Source organism: Triplophysa rosa, linkage group LG3 (assembly GCF_024868665.1).
Source record: "Triplophysa rosa linkage group LG3, Trosa_1v2, whole genome shotgun sequence".
Lineage (NCBI taxonomy): Eukaryota > Metazoa > Chordata > Actinopteri > Cypriniformes > Nemacheilidae > Triplophysa > Triplophysa rosa.
In genome coordinates, this window is record NC_079892.1 from 9,430,122 (window position 1) to 9,449,874 (window position 19,753).

General features: G+C 39.7%; 3 protein-coding genes across 4 annotated transcripts; 2 read left to right on the plus strand and 1 right to left on the minus strand.

The window, feature by feature from the left end:
• Positions 1–194: 194 nt before the first annotated feature.
• On the minus strand, positions 195–8,277 carry cnot2 (CCR4-NOT transcription complex, subunit 2). 2 transcript variants are annotated; one of them, XM_057329510.1, is made up of 15 exons: positions 8,219–8,277; positions 7,049–7,171; positions 6,857–6,926; positions 6,619–6,766; positions 6,355–6,534; positions 6,010–6,086; positions 4,175–4,300; positions 3,886–4,010; positions 3,354–3,474; positions 3,023–3,179; positions 2,368–2,429; positions 2,234–2,283; positions 2,032–2,132; positions 1,731–1,875; positions 195–1,603 (listed from the first exon to the last, which is right to left on the minus strand). In XM_057329510.1, the coding sequence occupies exons 2-15, from the start codon at positions 7,157–7,159 to the stop codon at positions 1,517–1,519; spliced, it is 1,560 nt and encodes a 519-aa protein (XP_057185493.1). In that variant the 5' UTR covers positions 7,160–7,171; positions 8,219–8,277; the 3' UTR covers positions 195–1,516. The 2 variants fall into 2 exon arrangements, with proteins under 2 accessions (XP_057185493.1, XP_057185492.1); XM_057329509.1 differs by lacking the exon at positions 8,219–8,277 and adding an exon at positions 7,430–8,182.
• A 1,601-nt stretch (positions 8,278–9,878) lies between these two features.
• lrrc10 (leucine rich repeat containing 10) lies at positions 9,879–10,691 on the plus strand. Its single transcript, XM_057330511.1, has one exon. The coding sequence runs from the start codon at positions 9,879–9,881 to the stop codon at positions 10,689–10,691; it is 813 nt and encodes a 270-aa protein (XP_057186494.1).
• Positions 10,692–12,294: 1,603 nt separating this feature from the next.
• fnbp4 (formin binding protein 4) lies at positions 12,295–19,353 on the plus strand. Its single transcript, XM_057330161.1, has 17 exons — positions 12,295–12,502; positions 13,099–13,182; positions 13,378–13,508; positions 13,629–13,797; positions 13,891–14,035; positions 14,280–14,382; positions 14,465–14,788; positions 14,979–15,180; positions 15,850–15,941; positions 16,124–16,228; positions 16,319–16,452; positions 17,339–17,496; positions 17,576–17,820; positions 17,903–18,029; positions 18,120–18,313; positions 18,449–18,606; positions 18,889–19,353. Exons 1-17 carry the CDS (start codon positions 12,382–12,384, stop codon positions 18,977–18,979), a joined length of 2,583 nt encoding a protein of 860 aa, XP_057186144.1. The 5' UTR covers positions 12,295–12,381; the 3' UTR covers positions 18,980–19,353.
• The last annotated feature ends 400 nt before the right edge of the window (positions 19,354–19,753 follow it).

Genomic DNA, 19,753 nt, shown 5'->3' on the forward strand with positions numbered 1-19,753 from the left:
GTTTTGTAAATGGTTTATGTATTAACCGAATGCCATTTGATCTTCATTAAAGAATCCGTCTGTAAACTGCTCAATTCCAATAAAGCATGAGTCGTGCAATACATCATTCGTGACTTGATGCTCTGAAAAAAAAACACCGCTTTTCCAAGGCGTTCACCCCCACATCCCCCCTCCACATAGAGGCCAAACACTGGTTCAGGAAAGCCGTTCTGCTTTATTACAAAGAAAGGGAGCTTTAAAGGTGGTCAGAAAATACAAGATTGGTCTGTTTTTGTACTACCGGTTTTCCCTTTCCTATGAAATGCTTCTATTCAAATAGCTGCAGCTGAGATGTCTCCACCCTCTTTGTTTTGGAATACAGATGTCCTTGAAACTCAAGCCTTCCATGTTTCCTTAATTTGCTTCGTTGGTCTTAAGTGCACAGGTTTACAAACGTGAATCCCTGTCTGGCAGCTCAACATACTGGTCACTAATTTCTTTTTTGTCTTTTGTGTGTTTTTGTTTTTTTGCTTCTACCACATAATGCCATTTCTGTTCACCTCCTAAAAACGAGGTCAAGCATAGTTACTTCCAAAATAGACGTCATGTATATATATATATAGATACATCTATCTATATATATAATATATATACACATTCATACATACATATCTTTATTCATGTGATGTCAAAAAATTAAAAAAATGTACACGTTTATTACAAAATCGTAACAAAGACTGAAAAGGGTTTGTATTCCGGAACAATGTTTCTTGGTAATCTCACAACCGCCTGGTCCGGTTGTTCCCGACTACGGTTGCTGAACAGTCTGATTTGTGTTTATTGAAGCTAAGCAGAAAACGCCTCACCGGAAACAACTGATGATGGGGAACGTGGGTGATGGATCAAAGGAATGTTTCGGGGGAAAGCCAAATGAAAAGAAACAAAAAGCAAAGGTGAGCCTCCACGATGGCAACGGCAAGCCGCGCGTCCTTCCGAACAACGAGCGTTTTTCCCACATTAAAAGAAAAGCAGAAAAAGATTTTTGTGTTCTTTTATTACTAAATAGTGCAACAATGAACATTGCATTTTCTTTTGCCCTTGTGTATTCACATGTATTGGATTTGTCTTTGTGTCTGTCCTGTTTGTCAGCGCGGCGCTTCGGAAAACAAAGCGCCGGCTGCTTTTTATACCAATGGGTGTGTGTGCTGTACTGCAACTTAGACTCCAGGCAAACACCAATAGGGGCTTCCCATCACAGGAGAAAGAAAACATTGACCCTGCTCGAAATGAAATGGAGGGAGAAAGAAAATAAGAGGGGAATTAAAAACAGAATGAAAATATAGAGTTTTGTTTTTGGGCAGCACATAATTCGTAAGGCAGGGCCCCTCCCCACAGCTCTCAAGGTGGAGACCCCACCCCCCCTCCCGCAGTCCTTGTCCGAACAGTTGAGGAATAAAACCAGGTTTGTGGTCGGGCAGGTCGGCTGGCTGTCTCTGCCGATCGCTCTTAGAGCTCCCGGGCGCTGATGGACTCAGCTTCAGAACGCCTGCTGGGCCGGATTGTAGTTGAAGGTGGTTGGCACATGAGGCCGCTCCTCTAGCTTGTCGTATTCCAGGTGAAACTCCTGAGGGATGAGAGGAAAGCTCGTAGCTAAACTCCAATGTACGTTTGCTTAAATGATAGAACGATCGCGAACACAAATACATCACCAATTCAACCCCCCCCCCCGGAGCTTAACTAGGTAGCTTTACCTTTGCAACCTTCCTCCAGTTATGACAATCAAAGAAGTAGTATGTTCCTCTCTCGTAAGTGTTGGTCTTTAGCGTGGGCTCCATGCCTGGTGCTCTTGTGATCCAAACCCTTTCTTCTTTATGGTACCGCCAGTCCCGGTTGAAGCTGCAATACAGCCACAACATCATTTATAAACATCCTCAACCATCTGTCAAATGTGACCACACAAAAAGGACGAAGCACCCTTGGGCTTAAGAATGATCATCACAAACCGTTGCGACCTATAAAGATTGAACTGGTAATTTTAGCATTAGTACGTACAGCTCCACAGCAGCGAGGAGTTGTAAGAGGTCTCCTCCGTTCATGTAGTAGAGGTAGAACAGCAGATCTTCACCGTATCGTCCCAGTTTTATTGCAGCCAGCTGTGTAAAGGAGGACATTGAGGTCAGTGGGTGCGTGTCATTAAGACCAGAAGTTCAATTGAAATGACCCGTAAGCAGGTCATGTGTTCTTAAGACCTCACCTTATCCCTTATGTGAATGTTGGTTAAGTACTCTGAGGGAACATGGAAGTCTTAAAAAAACGAGAAGAATGACATTGATTACTGAAGTGGCACCATTACATTGATTACTAAATCCACTTAACATCAACACTTACCAATGTCTTGTGGTCGACATGGAGCCGAAGCCCATGGTGATGCAAACTTGGGATACAGATTCCTAAAAGAAAAAAAATCCATGTAGTCAGCTATAAAATAATTGTAGAGAGAAGGAGAACATGTTGATCATGCTTACTTTATATATTGTGGCTATTAAAGTGACAGATCACCAAAATGAAAAAATTGGTTATTTACTCATCCTCTCGTCATTTCAAACCTGTATGACTTTCTTTCTTCGGCAGAACACAGATGATGATATTTTGAAGACTGTTGGTAACCAAACAACGGCGATACCCATTTACTTCTATTGTAAAGACACAAAACCAATGCAAGCCAATGGGTGCCGCCGTTGTTCGGTTACCAACATTCTTCAAAATATCTTCTTTTGTGTTGTGCAGAAGAAAGAAAGTCATAGCGGTTTGAAATGACGAGAGGGTGAGTAAATGATGACAGAATTTTTATTTTTGGTCTATACATTTAAAACAGTCCTTTGTAACCTTGTTCATACTAAAGCTATACATTTTTTTCTTAAAATTACTTCTTCGCTAATCATCAGTCTGCCTCAGATGCTATCAGTTAAATTTAACTTGTGTTAAATCCCTCTAAATTTCTTTAAATGAATACTAAACTTGACGAACAAAGAAAGCATCTTACTCTGGAGAGTTCAGGTTGAGTCCTAGCGTTGTTAGGTCGCTTCCTAAAGCTAGGTGAACCATCCCAGGGTCCGTTTCAGCTGCCCGGATGAATGTCAAGAGTCCTATCATTCCAAACTGATCCGTCACCATTCCTGAGGGAATGTTTGTTACCTTGCCTATAATAGATTGCATGTGACATTTTTATTATATGTATCTAATAGTACAAAAAAGCTTTCAGATTAACTCTAGAATCATTTAAATACTTGCACATTCCTCATCTGACAAATCAGGTGTTTATCAAAAAGAAAATATTGAATAACATACAGTAGATTGTTGCTAGAGAGGCTCACCATCAGGCAACACCTGGATTCCTTTCTTTTGCTGGTTGTTATTCTGTGCTGATGATGTCTTATCGCCAGGGAACTTAGGTCCGTCTGCACTTGAGCTGCCCTTGCCTGATGAGTTCAAGCTCTGTTGAACCAAAAAACTGTGGTAAAGCTCACAGAACTGGGACAGGACCACCTAAAGGGACAGTACCCCCAAAAACAAACATTCTGCTCTGGTTCATACAACATTAATTTATACAACATTTATCAATTTCTGACATCCCTCATGATGTTCAAAACATGCAAGACTTATTTTTTCATGAAACAATGAAATTAAGCATCAAAAAGTGTTTTTTGCTAGAAATAAAAGTAAAACTGGCTGGAATAACATACGGCTGTGTAAATGATGGCAAAACACTCATTTTTGGATGAACCTCCTTTTAAACTAAGATATTTATAGCAAGGCTTCCTTATCCATACCTCAAAACTATAACATGTTATTTATGCCATGTCTCTCTCTATAGCTCATGAAAGATAAAATTCAGGCAATACTGACTGATTTGCTTTCATCCGTGCTCAACGTCGGGTCTTTGTAGTTGGGCCCGGGCAGAGCTGGGAAGTCTTCGTTGTGAATGGAGAAGTCCTGCGACTGTTCGTTCGATGGCTTTGTGACCATTCCAACTGCAAGAAGATACATTAAAACAAAGGTTTTAAGATTATCGCGGCATAACAAACATAAAACCGCTGATCTTATTGTGCATTCAAGTGGCCGCGTGCTTATTCATTGAGACCGGGAAGTTTTCAGTTTCAGGTAGGTAATTGGACTGTGTAAAATGAACTCTTACCATAAGGTGCCCTTCCAGCCAGCGGATTATGCAATGGTGTTGGGTTGCCGTTTCCCTCTCTCCGACTTCTGTCTGCGAGTGCTGGGAATTCTGAGAGGTCTATTCCGGTCACATTTTCGCTCCCATCTGATGGCAGAAAAAAAATATTTTTTCACACAATTTAGGCACATTGCTTTTTTAAGTAACAGAGCACAGATTACACAGTGTAACAAATTTCTTTCGCCAGACTTTTTTATAGTTCTTTTCTAGTACAATTCTGTGGTGCTAATTATTGTGGTAATATTTATTTTCATGTAGCATCAATGTTTTAGTGTATATTTAGCTAAAGTAAAGCTTATATCATTAATTTCGGTATATTGCAAATAAACAAAAACTTTACAAATTTTCACATATTTTTTAAATTATTTTCCAATTGTCAAAATTCTATACATTTCTGTAGCACAGAGAAGGTGGGATGAGATGATGGGTGAAAACGTACATCTGGAACTTGGTTCGTGAGGACAGTATTAATCATAAAAGACAAAAACGATCAAATGTACACTTCTGCAGTTTTGGAGGACTTATTTTTAGTAACTGTTATGTTAAACTTTTGTTTTGAGCTCAGCGTTATGCATTGTAATTTCTGTGTGTGAGTAACAATACCACAATGTATAAATGTGTGAAAATATTTGTTCGTTTTTTAACAGTCGTTTTACCATCAATGGTAAAATTGAGCATGTTAAACTTGATAAAGAAACAGTAAAAACTAAAGCGAAACGCAACTTTTATTTTTTTTGTTTCATTGTGTTATAGACGGTTTCATTGGACGCCTGACCCCCGGTTAACTTCCGGTTTATGTTTGGCTACTGTCTAATAATATAACTTTTTTTATTTGTTAATAATAAGTTAGGGATAATGTACAGGCAGCCGGTTGTTATTGCAGAAATAAGCCCCGACAGTGTGATCAGGACCCGACGCCGAGGGTCTTGTATCACACTGAAGGGGCTTATTTCGCGATAACAGCCGGCTACCTGTACATTATCCAGCTTATTACACGGCTACTTGCCCATGAGAAAAAAAACTGGACATGAAATCTGAATTTGAAATATTTTATTAGCTCATTTTAACCGAATGCAGACCTTCCGCGAGGAAAAGCCGTTTACTTTCGGTTTTAAGGTAAGAAACGATGTTCAAATGTCACGAACAGGCATTTAGGTTTAATCATTTGTAAATATAATGTCATATATGTAATTAAAAGACATATTTATATTTAATTTCTCAAATAAAAAAACACTCAAAAAGATTTGCTGCATCCGGGTAACCGTGTGTTGTTAGTTTTGAGAAGTTGTTATCTGGGAATAACAAACCTGCAAATGTCGCTACTGGCCAATCAGAATCAAGCATTCCAACGAGCCGTGTAATAATTTGTATTATTATTTTACTGTATAATAATTTGATTAAATATACGATTTGTTGAATTTTGTTGTATGTTCATTTTATTAAATAAACAATTCGTTTAATGGGTCCTGTAGTTTGGTCGCATTTAAACAAACCGTATGCTACATTGACATCTAGCGGTTGAGCTTAGTATCGCAGTCTAAATTCAAAATATTGGAGAGAAGTTTAGCCAAGAAACGGTTCTTCTCGGTTTCTTTTGATTGTTATCAGAAATAATCTACAGGCACACTATTGTTTGTGAATGTGTACCGGAAGTTAAGTTGGGGTCACAAAAGTGCGCATGCGCAGTAACGTTTGTTTATGTTGTTAATATGAAACCGTCTATGGATCCTGTACACAAACCTTTTTGCAATACATTAAACATGTCCAATGATGTGCCTGTCCACTTGAGCACTCACCTGTCCCATTGAAGATGTTATTGGATAAGGAGTTCATTCCAAACCCCTGGCTCCGCCCCATTCCAAATCCTGACATACTACAACGACACACATGAGGATTTGACCCTTTTGTTAAGGTCAGTCTTAATCAGTCCTGATTGGCCTTATCTTGGCCTATGGTGAAAGTTAATTGAAATACAATAGTTGTGTCTGACATTATGAGAATTCGCTTTTCAAAATCTAACTTAGAAGAGACATGCGTTAAGTGGATAAGTGTGCACAAAACGCATACACGTTTGCAGCGTAAACCCTTTAAATGAAGAAATCTTCAAACGGTCATTATTGTGGCCCTGCGGACAGCGGTACCTGTTGATGGTAAACGGCTGGCGTGCTGGCTGCTGCTTGGGCATGCAGATAATGCTTGGTGAGCTGCGGTTGGGGCTGCCCAGGCCCGAGCTGCCCATACTGTTGGTCCTGCCACTCATGCCCATGCCCTGCCCTACCTGCGAGCTCATCAAGTTCCTGGAGTTCATGGGCAGGATGCCCCTGTGAAGCATCAAAACAAGAGTCACGACGAGCACACAAAGCATCGTCACACCATGCCATCATAAGGAGGAGGAGATCGCGTACCTGTTCGGCGACGGTGGCGTGTGGAGGGACATTGTTGGGACGCCTGTTGTTGGGGTGCTATGGCTCGGTAGCTGAGTGCCTTGCGTTAAACTCCGGTTCACTTGAGGGTTGTTATTACTCATGCCCCTTATTGGGAAACCTAGTGCACCTTATAAAAAATAAGGTCAGACAGAAAACATTACAAATCAGTTTCGTTTGATTTAAGCACAAATTTATTTGAGAAGAGACTTTAACTCACTTTGCGGACCGTACAAACTCGCACCAAGCTGTGACAATTGACCTGACGACGACGGCGAAGATGTCAGCATCTGAAAATCCAGAACAATTAGAATGATAAATAAGCACTGATACAACAAAAACAATGAAATTTGAAAGCTTTTTAAAAATAAGTACGTAATTGCACGTGTCAACATCAACAAATAGTTCTTACGTCTTTTTCTCGGGGCGGGAACATTGGCTGGGTATACTGGTACATGCTCTCTGCATCCGGGTAGTCACTGTCGACCCCCTCCACAAACTTCTTTCTACTTGTACTGAACATTCCGTATGTCACCTGCAAAAAAGAAAACATGTAAGCGAAACTTGTGACATCTTTGCACTATATAACAAAAATAATAGCATAAAAAGTATAACATGTATAACAAATAAAAGTATAACATGGAAATGTTATTCAGGGTGTAAAAACACCTTACACATCGTAATGCATATGTCCACATTTAAACCCAAGTTTGAAAAGGACTATTAACCAGCACACAGAACATTATGTCAACCCACTTTTTTATGTTTCAACATCTAAATCTTGCACTTATACCTGCTAAACTTCAACGTGGTTAAGCAAATAGTCTTTTGCTATTGCAGCCTGAACTCATCCTGTTATGGCGATATGTTATTAAATAAATAATCTGTTCATCTTTTCAAAACATAGACTGTTTGCTGCATGGTTAAAAAAAAAAAAAAGCCTTCTTAAAGTGACAAATGACAACACACAAAACCAGCTTAAAAGACTAGCTAAACCAAAGCACAAACGCAAGCTACTTTAACACACCCCTATTATAAAATCACACAACCTTGCTAGAAATATTAAAACCGTTTCCTGCACGTTATGGTGTTATGAACATCCAAACCAAGTAAAATATGGAAACAAACTTGTGACATTTCGCGAAATGTTATTAGTTAGATTAGCTAGTTAGCTTTGCCCGTTAGCGAAGTAGCGGCTAACACAAATATGAACATCTACTTTTAAAATAATGTTTTTAATGACATCCAAACACATGGAGCTGTTTCCCCTTCATTGGTCTAAAGTGTCTTAGCATGTAGCGGATGTCTAGACATAAATAAAACATGTATTTGTCTATTTAAACGTTTAAGGCCTCCGTTCCGGTTCTCTGTTTTTGTTAGCGCTCAACGCTAGTCGGCTAACTCTGGCCTCGGAACAAAAACAGAAAGCACCAAAACCATGCAAACGTGTCACTGCATTCATGCAACTGCTAAATATATTCTTGTGCATGTGCGTAAAGCTGTACTTGATCATTTGGTCATGTATGTGCGACTTAAACCCTGTGGTGTAATATGTTTTTTGGTGAAAATGAAATTGACTAACCGCATTAATTTACCCTCTCCTCGCAGATCCAAGATGGCTGTGTATCCTACAGAAGTGAATGCTGGGGGAATAGCCTTTACCCTCTGACCTCTTGACCTTCGGTGTAGTTTAAATCTGACACACAGGAATAAAAACTGTTCTTGACACACTATAATACTTATTTGACACTGTCTGGGCACGAGGGAGGTTTTTATGATGAAGGAGTTAGACTCATACATGCAGATATGCGACTTGAAACTGCAATAACAAATATAGTTTCATTTTTCTCAAAGCATCATGATATTTTGTAATTATAATATTTGTAATCTGATGTTAATGAAGCAGGTAAAAATATACATTGTATTTTTCACATGCGCAGCATATTGTGATATGATAGAGCTGAAATTCATCATCTGTTATACTAAAGACTAAATAAGGGAGTTGTTATATGACATGAACATCAAAACATCAATTTCCCTTACATTTGTTCTTAAATTGATATGTTGTTATCGGTGCTGTTACGAGCCTCTGTAGACAGATGCTCTGCTGACACGACATAATCTGTGAAGTGATGAGGTAGGCAAAATCCACATCTAAATCACTTGCATTGTATATTTCACATCTGCAGCCAAAAGCATGTGAAATATTCTTACCTAAGAGCAAAAAAGCTCACATGTGTAAGTAGTGTAATGGGTAAATACGGGTAGCTTCGAATGTGCTGAGCTGTGATATACATGTGTAGAGTATTTGATTTAACTAACATCTGTGTAGTGCAGGATGGGTCATCAATATTTCTTTGTTTTCTGAAATAGTACTGTACATTTTTTTATTTTTTTTTGCCTATATTCCTATATTCTATATGTAGAGCACAGTGAAGTGTTGTCAGGAAAGAGAGGGTGAGAGAGGGGTATGGGATCAGGAAATTAACTTTGAGCTCTGTTAAAACAGTAGAGGAAAATTATATATAGCCTATATTACGTTTGATGATCCATTCAGACTTTTTCCAAACCACGTGTTACTAAATACCAGTTTGCCATGTGATGTTGATGGCATCTAGTGGTTTTCTATAACTGGGTGAGTCTTATCAATGGGATGATGCATTCAAGTGGTCTCAGTTAAGTAGAGAGTCCTGGCTAAGATAAAAGCTCATACAGAACGTCTCCAATGGACCCTTAAAAATCCTGTATCACAAGACACCTTTAGGCTTATCACTGCCCCTGTTCAGCGCCAGAGAAATCATTTCGCCGGAATGGGGAGGAGCGTGCTGGTTGTCATCTCTGGTGCTCTCAGCGACTGGCAGGGCAGAGGTGTCAGCAGAACACAGGAGCATAAAACATCACTGCTACCTACATTCTCATTCCTTTTGACAATAAATCTTCAAACATCTGATGATTTCTGCAGCTTGGTAAGTTGTACACTATTTAAGATTTTCTTTAATGCTTCATAACGTTATTCAGTTCAACAGGCATCCTCATTTTGGTTAATTTTGTCATTATTTGTTTAACCTTGAATTTAATTCTTTGATAAAACACAACATTTTCTATACAATGAAAGTGAAGGGTGATCAGTGCAATCAAAAAAAGAAAAAGAAAAGATAAATGATCTTGTTTTTATTTCAAACAAACCACTCTGCTTCTCTTTTACATCTCCTTTAAGAGACCACGAATGTGTATCAGGCAAGATGGGAAATGTTGTGCGTGGTGCCGTCGCCTTCGTCCCCTCCGAGCGATGTCAACGTTACTTAGTAGGAGATTTAAAAGAAATGCCCCTTGATCGAACCCTCGACCTGTGCAGCCGACAACTACGTCGCCTTCCCATCAGAGCATCTGCTTTTAGCGAATTAGTCAAACTTTACTTGAGTGACAACCACCTCTCCAACCTGCCACCAGAACTTCGAAACCTCCAAAAGCTTCAGCTCCTGGCTCTGGATTTCAACTGTTTTGAGGAGCTCCCTCTGGTTGTCTGCAATCTTATGCAGCTTAACATTCTCTACCTTGGCAATAACCAACTTTATGCCCTTCCCAAGCAGATCCGGCAGCTCACCGAACTTAAAACGTTGTGGCTAGAGACTAACTGCTTTACCAAGTTCCCTCAAGTAGTCTGTGACCTTCCCAACATCAAGACCCTCCACTTGGGCTACAATCAGTTACGCAGTTTACCCGGAGAGCTCGGGCGACTGGAAGAGCTACGCAGCATCTGGTTAGCGGGGAACTTGCTGAATGAGTTCCCTCCCGTGCTACTGAAGATGCATTACTTAGAGGTGATTGATGTGGACCGAAACCGTATTCAATATTTTCAATCTCTTGCCCATTTGAGAGGGTTGAAGCTTGTTATCTATGACCACAATCCTTGTGTTAATGCACCTGTGGTGGCTGAAGGTGTGAGACGGGTGGGCCGGTGGGCAGACTGCTCTGATGATGATGAAGGGGAGAGCGAAGGAATGACTGACAAGGCGGGCGTGAAGGTGCAGGGGGCACTGGAAGACAACAAATGAAGATTTGGGAAACAGAAGTGAGGAACCAAAGCTCAAAAAGTTCAATAGATTTGATGTGCAAATATACATTTTTGTGATGTCGCAGAGGAACACTGGTCAAGGTGTTTGTGGAAATGACCTTGGAAATTAAGTGATCATAATTGCTTTACAAAAGTATAGTTTTTGTAGTAATAATATAGCCTAGTAGGCCTATATTCTTTTATCGATATTGTTAAGTAGAATATAAGATTTTACAAAAGTATCGTTTTTATAGTAATAATATAGTATAGGCTATTCTTTGGTTTTTGTTAAGTAGAATACAAAATTTTTAAAGCAAACAATTTGGACAATGCAAATTTATACATAATTAATTTGTGGTTTGTGTAAGTGTTTTAGTATTTAGCCTACTTTGTTTATGGTACATTTCCATTTAATTTTTCTAAAATCACAGCAACAAGGGTTTGAAAGTATTCTCAGTCAGGAATTTAAATATAACCAAATGTAGCTCTCTCTCTCTCTCTCTCTAAAAAATCTCTTCAGTGAGGTGGACCATTCATTGTCAAAGATAAATGGTAAAATTCTAACAATGTACCCTGCTCATCAATTATGTAGAGTTCCTGTAACAGATTTGGGTCTCCATTTTGATGTAAGACTCTTAATAGGTTTTTATAATAGTTTGTAGCTTCTGCTCTGTAATATGTAGTCAAGCAGGTCACTGGCTTTACAAATTGAACATGAAGAACTTGACTGTTCTGGTTTATTTAAACTCCTTATTTCTAAGACAAAAACAAAGTATTTGACATTGTATTATAGGGCTGTCAAACGATTAATCGTGATTAATCGCATCCAGAATAAAAGTTTGTGTTTACATAATATATGCCGGTGTTCTGTGCATATTAATTTTGTATTCATAAACACATACACATAAATGCATATATTTAAGAAAAATATAAAACATAACTATTAATAAACTTTTATTTACAATTTCAATTATTGGTAAATATAAATGAATACATTTATAATTTATAGACATGTATGTGTATGTTTCATCTTTATAAATACAAAATTAATATGCACAGTACACAGATATATATTATGTAAACACAAACCTTTATTCTGGATGCGATTAATCGCGATTAATCGTTTGACAGCCCTAATTTTCAACAATCGTTATCACAAAAATGATGTCCGAAACCACAAAGGAAGGATTGTACATTTACAATAAATGTTTATAAGTTGCATACGTTTTTGTGTTTCTCACGAAAACAAGTAGGCTAATTTATCTCGTGCATTTCCGTGGGTGCTCGAGCCCCCTGCCCCCAGCACCCACTGTATCGGAGCCTATATTTGTAATATAGATATTATGGATTTAATAAAATACATAAAAATGTATGTATCATATGTTAATAGTATAAATTCATTTATAAAGGATACAACATATTATAAAATAAAAATACATTAATTTTACCCGATTGCCCGTTTCCATGACGTCCTTTTTTGATCGTAATTATACAGCAAATATGACACTATTTTTGTGGTTTAAAAATGTTCGTTCTTTCTGTTATATTTTGGCCATATAAAGCAAGACGTCGCATAAGGACTTTTATTTTGAAGGACAAAAAGTCAATCAGCCATTTGGAAGGAAAGGGCAGATCGGTAACGCAGCTCTGATTGAGAGCGGAGCTCCATTATATTAACAACGACAGTAACGATGGGGAAGAAGACTCGAGGTGGCACGGGCAGGAGAACCATATTACAGCTCTCTCCACCTGGACCGAACCGTAGCGCTACGGGAGCAGCCAGAGAGGACGCAGCTGGTTCTGGGTCAGAAGGTGAGCGAAAAACACATTACCAGATACTAGTTTTATTGGCTTTCTTCGTCGTAGGATACTAAAAATATGTAGAAAGACCAACCATTTTAAAAAGAACACGCTTCACTATCGAGTGGGAAACTTATTTATTGTGTTAAGTAACGATAGCTCGCTAATTGTGAATAGTGACATTTAACTGATATTCATAATGTAAATAATACTTGTGTAATATTTAAAATTACAGAAGTGATGTAAAATGGCAACGGTACACGTATAAAGTTCTCTTGAATTGACGTTTGTCGGCGTTAGTTTAGCTTTAGCCACCGGTAACGTTAACGTTACCACTGAACCGATAAACTTAGGCTGTCAGCGATTGTTAGGCTGTTCAAAGCAACTGTAAACCAAACATAGACATGTAACAGACCCCAGTTTTATATATTAAATATAAGTGCTTTTTTAGTTTTGTCGTTTATAAGCTACATTTCGAGTTCGTGTTGGTTAGCTTTAAACAAAGCGTTAGCCTGCATGCTAACTCGCCCTGAGCCGGATATTAGCTCAGGGGGAAACTAGTTTAAAACGTTTAGAATGCGTTATAAACAGTGTGTCATCTATTTTAGACGAACCTGAAGGTAACGCAGATGGACAGGGAATCCCGAGAGAAGTGAATATAGTTATGAAGACTTCAGCTGTGAAGGCCACACGTGAGTTTGATCTGTTTGTTGTCATTAAATAATACATAGGTTGTAGATATTATGGAAAATTAAGATATATTGTGTATGGTACATATATCATGATCATATTATATTATATGTGTTATTATTTTATATTATTCAATATTATATCGTTAAAATAATGTACTGTGGAATTTGTTGCTTATGTCTGTATGGTCTATCTAGAGGGCCTGTCCTTGCTGGGCGCATATGAAGATAGTGAGGATGAAGATTCAGGGGAGAGCCAAGCGACCACTGTAAAAGTAAAACACAACCAGTCAGCAGATATTGACAGCACCCTAGCCAACTTTATGGCGGTGAGTAAATCCAGTTTATATGTGTACACCCTCTCCAGACAATGTACTTATACTGTAGTTGAACTTAGGAATCTGCCTATACTTTATATTGATGTGGGCTATCATATATCTTTCACATAGGAAATTGATGCCATTACCACACAACCCACCCAAACAAATGAATCCGAGACTGGGGCTATTGCCCCAGCGCCAACTCCTCCTCGCCCAGTTCCTAAAATAGACCAGCAGACTGCTCAGAACGGACCGACACAAGAGTTTCAGTACAACACCCAGTATTCCCTTGCTGGATGTGAGTTTTACAGTAGGTTTGTGTTTTGATTGTTTAAATTTTCAAATGGAGATGTAGAAGTTAATGCTTGTTTGATGTTTGGGGTCGTTGTAGCTGGTTTGGAGATGGGTGACTGGCAGGAGGTGTGGGATGAAAATACAGGCTGTTACTATTACTGGAACACTCAGACCAACGAAGTGGCCTGGGAACTCCCGCATTACCTGGCTGACCAGATGCAGAGTCTTCAGTACGCAGAGAGGTGAGATTTAAAGGAAATATAAATATTGCAGGTATTTTGTCAGTAATCTTCCCATAAACAGGTTTCTAGTATCTCAAAAAGTGTATTGTGGTCTCAAAAAGTATTCAGACACTTGAGTCAAACCCAGAAACATGTGCATGTCTTTGCATTTGATAGCAATTTACTTGTTTTACGTTTTTAAGCATCTGAATACTTTGTTTTTTTGATTGTACTCACATTTTCAGCTTACATATTTATCCCACAGCTCATCTGTAAATGGCAATGGTGTGGAACATCACAGCGGCGTTTGTACTGAACAGCAGTCTGCAGCAGTGGCCCCTATATCAAAAAGGGAAACCAAAAAGAAGGCAAGATTTTTTTGTCTTTATGCCGTTTCGCTTACAGTTTAAGTTGTGTTAATGTTTGACTTTGTATCCTCTATCCACACAGGAAGTGATAGAGAGTGTTGTTGCCTTGACCAGCGATGAAGAAGACAGGAAAGGGGTGGCAGCTACTCTCCTCGCTCCTCTCATCCCAGAGGAGGTGAAGGAGGCAGAGGAGAAATGGAGAAAGAAGGTGCTAGCCGTGGATGAGACCTTGGATGCCCAGGATGTGGAGGCTGAAGAGACTCCATCTATGAACTCTCCGGCTCTTCGAGACACCGATAGCCAAAGTAACCAGCCCAGCAGGAACCAGTCTGCTGAATCTTCAGACCGTGAGGAGGAAGCCGAAGAGGACACCATGGAACTAGAACTAGCATTAGAGAGGAAAAAAGTGAGTTGCATCATTAAAAATAACTAGTGAGTGATCGAGTAAATGAGTTTTGTGTTCATGCTAGTATTAATTGTTAAAGTTTTGGTTGATGCATGCACTTTTTCTACTATATCTACGATATAATTTGTGTGTGCATGTCTAAAGAAAAGAAAAATGTATTCCCCGCTGCCACAGGTTTTTTTTTTTGCAGGCTGAGCTTCGTGCCCTGGAGGAAGGTGATGGTAGCGGTGGGGGTTCAAGCCCCTGTTCTGAAGCCAGTCAGGATGGGCCTCAAAATTTGCTTTCAAAAAAGAACAAATGGAAGACTTCTTTCCTCCGTGCGCCAAGTCCTGACTCGGGCAGCCGGGGCTCAGACAAAGCAGGATGGGGCACACCTGAGCAATCAGACAATGGTAAAGACTCTTAAAACTTATTTCGGAGCAACGTAAAATCCTGGTTCACTTATATATTTTAACCTGAAATCAGGACTGTACTGTGCAACATATATGTCGCACATGCTACAGAAAAAACTGTCTGTGCTAAGAAAATGTAATGGTGTAGCACACGTGCGATACCGTTTGGCAGGAGCATTAGACGCTTGTTTGTGTGAAATAGAGGGAGTCACGTTATCCATTATTTCTCAGATCCAGGCCGAACGAGAGGCTTGTTTTTCCGGCAAAGGACTGTGACGAAAGTTCCTGCCCAGAGGAGGCGGTGTCCTATTGGCTGAAAAGGAACCTGCGTCATTTGCTGGAAAAACTAGCCTCTCGTTCGCCTGGATCTAAAAGATAACGGATGTTAGACATTATCGTTAATATCGTTGTCAATATGGATATTTCTCTTAAACAAACTCATCGATTCACTACAGAAAACCTTTGTTAAGACCACAGAGCCGTGTCGAACAGTTATTTGATCGTTTTTGACGTTATTCTTCAAGAAAAAAACATATTCAGTAAAGATGCCTTGAGGGCGAGTAAAACATGGGAAAATTTTGGATTGCTAGTGAAATATCCCTTGTAGCAATGTTTTTAGCTCACTATATTGCATTGATCAATAACTTACTGAACCTCTTGTGTTTTAAGCACATTCCAAAACAGCTGAAAAGCAGCCAGAGGAAGAAGAAAAGGAGAAGGTCGTATGCAGAGCTCTTCAAAAGGATGAAGAGGATCTTAAGGTATTTTGAGTTAGTCAAAATAACTTTGAGACTGAACCTGTATTAATACAGGGTCAATTTTGATTTGATCTCTTTAGGATAATCTTTATAATGCACTGCTATGAGTTTATTTAGATGAAACTGGCTACAAAAATTACACCAATTTAAAATGGTTTTGTAATCTTATCCAATGACTCTTTTAGTTTCAGATTGGAGAGCTGGCCAACACACTAACCAGCAAAATGGAGTTTTTAGGAATCGACAAAAAAACCATCTCAAACTTTCAGCTGCTGCTGCTGCAAACGGAGGTAAGAAAAAGACAACTGCTTTAAAGCTAGGGACTGTTTATTAAGCTTACATCTGTATTAAATTAAGCTTCCATCTTTTACCCCCTCCAGACACGGATCGCAGACTGGCGAGAGGGCGCTCTGAACGGAAACTACCTCCGCCGCAGGCTACAGGAAGCCGCAGAGCACATAAAACATTACGAACTTAACGCCACTCCTAAAGGCTGGTCCTGCCACTGGGACAGGTACGCGCTCCTTACCTTTCACATCCTTATCACTCCCCCCTCCCTAAAACATGTGACAATTGACCACACTGCCTCCACCACTTGACAAACTTGTGACCGATTTGCACTTGGTTGTATTACTGGGGAGTGTTTGCGAGCAAGGATAAAGACAGATGGTTGTGGTAAACAATAAGGGAGCGTCTCTAAAGTACCAGCGTTACCACCAAACCGAGCCCCAAAGATATTGGGCTGCATCTTCTCCCCTCAAAATCAGTCAGAAGGGTTCACTAGCTCTTAGGAAGGTGGTCGCGCGCGCGCTTGCGCGTGAGAGCTTTGAACTTTACAGGACTGCCCCAAAATGATGGGAGTAATGAGTGACACAGAGTGACCACATGGAAGCAGCGTGTCACACAAGCATCAGTAAAGGAAGACGATGCCTTGCCCCCGGAGCCTGAAGGTCAGACCAATCTATTTCATTGCTTTACTGGTTTTCTTTTCCTTGCACTATTGATGATTGCTAAATAAAAATGTTATTTTTCACCCTCTGTTGAAGATGCCTGCTTTAAGGCATCTAGTGGAGGGGTTTTGTCACTGTCAATGTGAGTATTGCCATGACGATTGAGACTGAATGATGAAATGTTGCTGTTGGTTTCAGGATTGGCTTGGAGCTTTTTCGTTCATGCAATATATTTTTGGTTTGTTTTTAAGGGAATAAGGTGGGTTCTTTATCAGTGCATCCCACTATAATCTGGCTCTTCCTCTGGGCTGCCAATGAAGCCTAGTTCAACAATCCCTTATTAGGGAACTAGAGCCCCCTTCCCTTTAACTCTCCAGGGGTCTCTTGACCTTGAAATCAGTCAAAGGGAAAGTTGCTAAGATGTCTGTGTGTTTGTTTCTCCACCTCTAGAGACCACAGGCGGTACTTCTATGTGAACGACCGGTCCGGTGCCTCCCAGTGGGAGTTTCCAGTTGGGGAAGAAGAAGAATCCAAACCACCCTTGCCACCCACAGCTGTTTCTGGAGGCCCCAGCCAACTGTCTGCGGACGCAACTGGTGATATTGCAGGTTGGTCTCCTGATGAGTAGTTAAAAACAGTTCACCCAGAAAAGAAAATTGTTTTCTGACCTTTTACTTTTTTAAACAGGAGCTTCCTTGGGAGATATGACATCTTATTGGTCAGTTCCCCACCCGCCACAGCCACCACTCCCTCCGCTTCCTCCAGAGGACCCGCCCCCTCCACCAAATGAACAACCCCCACCACCCCCTCCGCCACCTGAGTCTCCTCCTCCACCCCCTCCACCACCCCTCAGTGATGATGGGGAGATCGAGGAAGTGGAGATGGAGGATGAGGAGTCAGAACCACCAGCTCCCGGGACAGAAGAATTTAAGGTAACTTTCTCAGGACTTGCAAAACAAAGTTTGCTTTGCTTTGCTTTGCACTAAATCATGTTTTGTTGTCTTTTTTCATTAGGCGGCCGAAGCGGCAGCATTTTTGGCTAGAGGTCAGAAACGTAAAGCCACAGGCTCAAGCACACTCCCTAAAGCAGTAACCATCGGAAGCAGCCCTATTATCTACACTCACCCCACTGCCACAGCTGGTATTAATAATAACCATTTGCACTTACTCGCGTGAACAGTTTGGTTTTAAAGATAAACATTGAGCTTTTTTTCCTTTCATTCGTTCACAGTTCCAGTTCTAGTTGGAAATGCTTACTGGGGGATGACTGCTGCAGTTGCACCTCCTCTACCTACAGAGAGCATAACTCCACCATTGCCTGTCCTACCTGCCCAACCACCACCTCCTCCTACACCTCAACTCCCAAGCACACTGGAACCAGGCAAAGTGCCGACAGACAAAGTAAAGAAGCCGAAGAAAGATAAGGTGGGTATACGTGATGGCTTTTGGTTTTGTTTAATTCCTGCCTTTTAGCATTTTTTCCAGTTCCCTTAAGTATTCCAGTTACTTAAATATTCATGAGAATTTATTTGAAAATGCTATCGTTTTATTTATGTAAAGACAAAGAAAAGCAAGACGAAAATGCCGTCCCTGGTGAAAAAGTGGCAGAGCATTCAGAAGGAGCTAGATGACGAAGAGAAGTCGAGCTCCAGCGATGAAGATCGAGAGCAGATGAATAACCGACGTATCGAAGAATGGAAACAACAACAGTTCACGACGTAAGGTTTTTTTGGGGGGGGAAATAAATATAGCAGTTGCATAATACATTTGCTTTTTGCCAACTTCATTTTCCTGTCTTGGTAGTATATATTTGATAAATTCGAAGTTGTTTTATTTGTATACTGTTTTTCACTCAAAGTTGCTTTAAAAAAAATTGTGGATTCTATTAATTCTGTTGCAACAGTGCACATTTTGAAAAGCGCCATACAAATAAAACTGAACCAGAATGATTACATTTAAGATGAAATGCTGACTTCAAATATTTTTGTCTTTATTTATAGGGGGAAGGCTCAGAACAATGCTAACTTTGAAGCACTGCCTGATGACTGGAGAGATAGACTGCTAAAGAAGAGAAAGATGATGCCGAGTTAGTACATCACTGTTGGAAACACTAAACATGAGCCTTCATCAGGGTGTACTGAATTGTATTTTGCCGTTTTGTTCAGGTTACTAAGCTTCAGTATGGACTGAACAAATGTGAATGTCTCCTTTTTATATGCGCACATTGGCTTGTTGTCAGAGCCTAAAATGTGTCTAATTCAAATGCATCATCTTGTAAATAGAGGTATACCTTAGGTTATTGGTCATTGTATAATGACTACATTACCAGCCTTGTTTTTTTATAAAAAAAATATTGAACCTGAATCTAGTCCCCTTATGTACAGAATGTTTTGTTTTTGGTTCATTCCCACCACGAAACATGTTGCACGGTTTGTCTATGAAATAAAAAGGAAATAATGATTGAATATTAAAGGACTGTTCCATTGCTCCAATATTTTAGATTTGTTGGCTTTTGTGAAACATTAAGGGTGCAAGTATCATCTGTACCGTAAGCAACTGTGCACTTTTAATATATAAAATATAACACTGCTTTCTGTGTATACAGTTAACTGTATGTCAGTTGTTTCATTGACATCGTTTTACCATAGTTCATTTTTAATTGAGATCAATCTTGGAAACAACAGTTTAATGCTTCCAAAAGCAAGGTCATTGTGGTTACACCATTGCACTAAATGCTACACATCATTATGGGAAAGTTATACTTTTTTCAAGTGAAAATGTGTGAAAGTTCTTTATGAATGTGCCAACTGCTTTTTTTTCATGATTACGAATGAACGTTTGTCGTATGATTAACGGCACAATTAT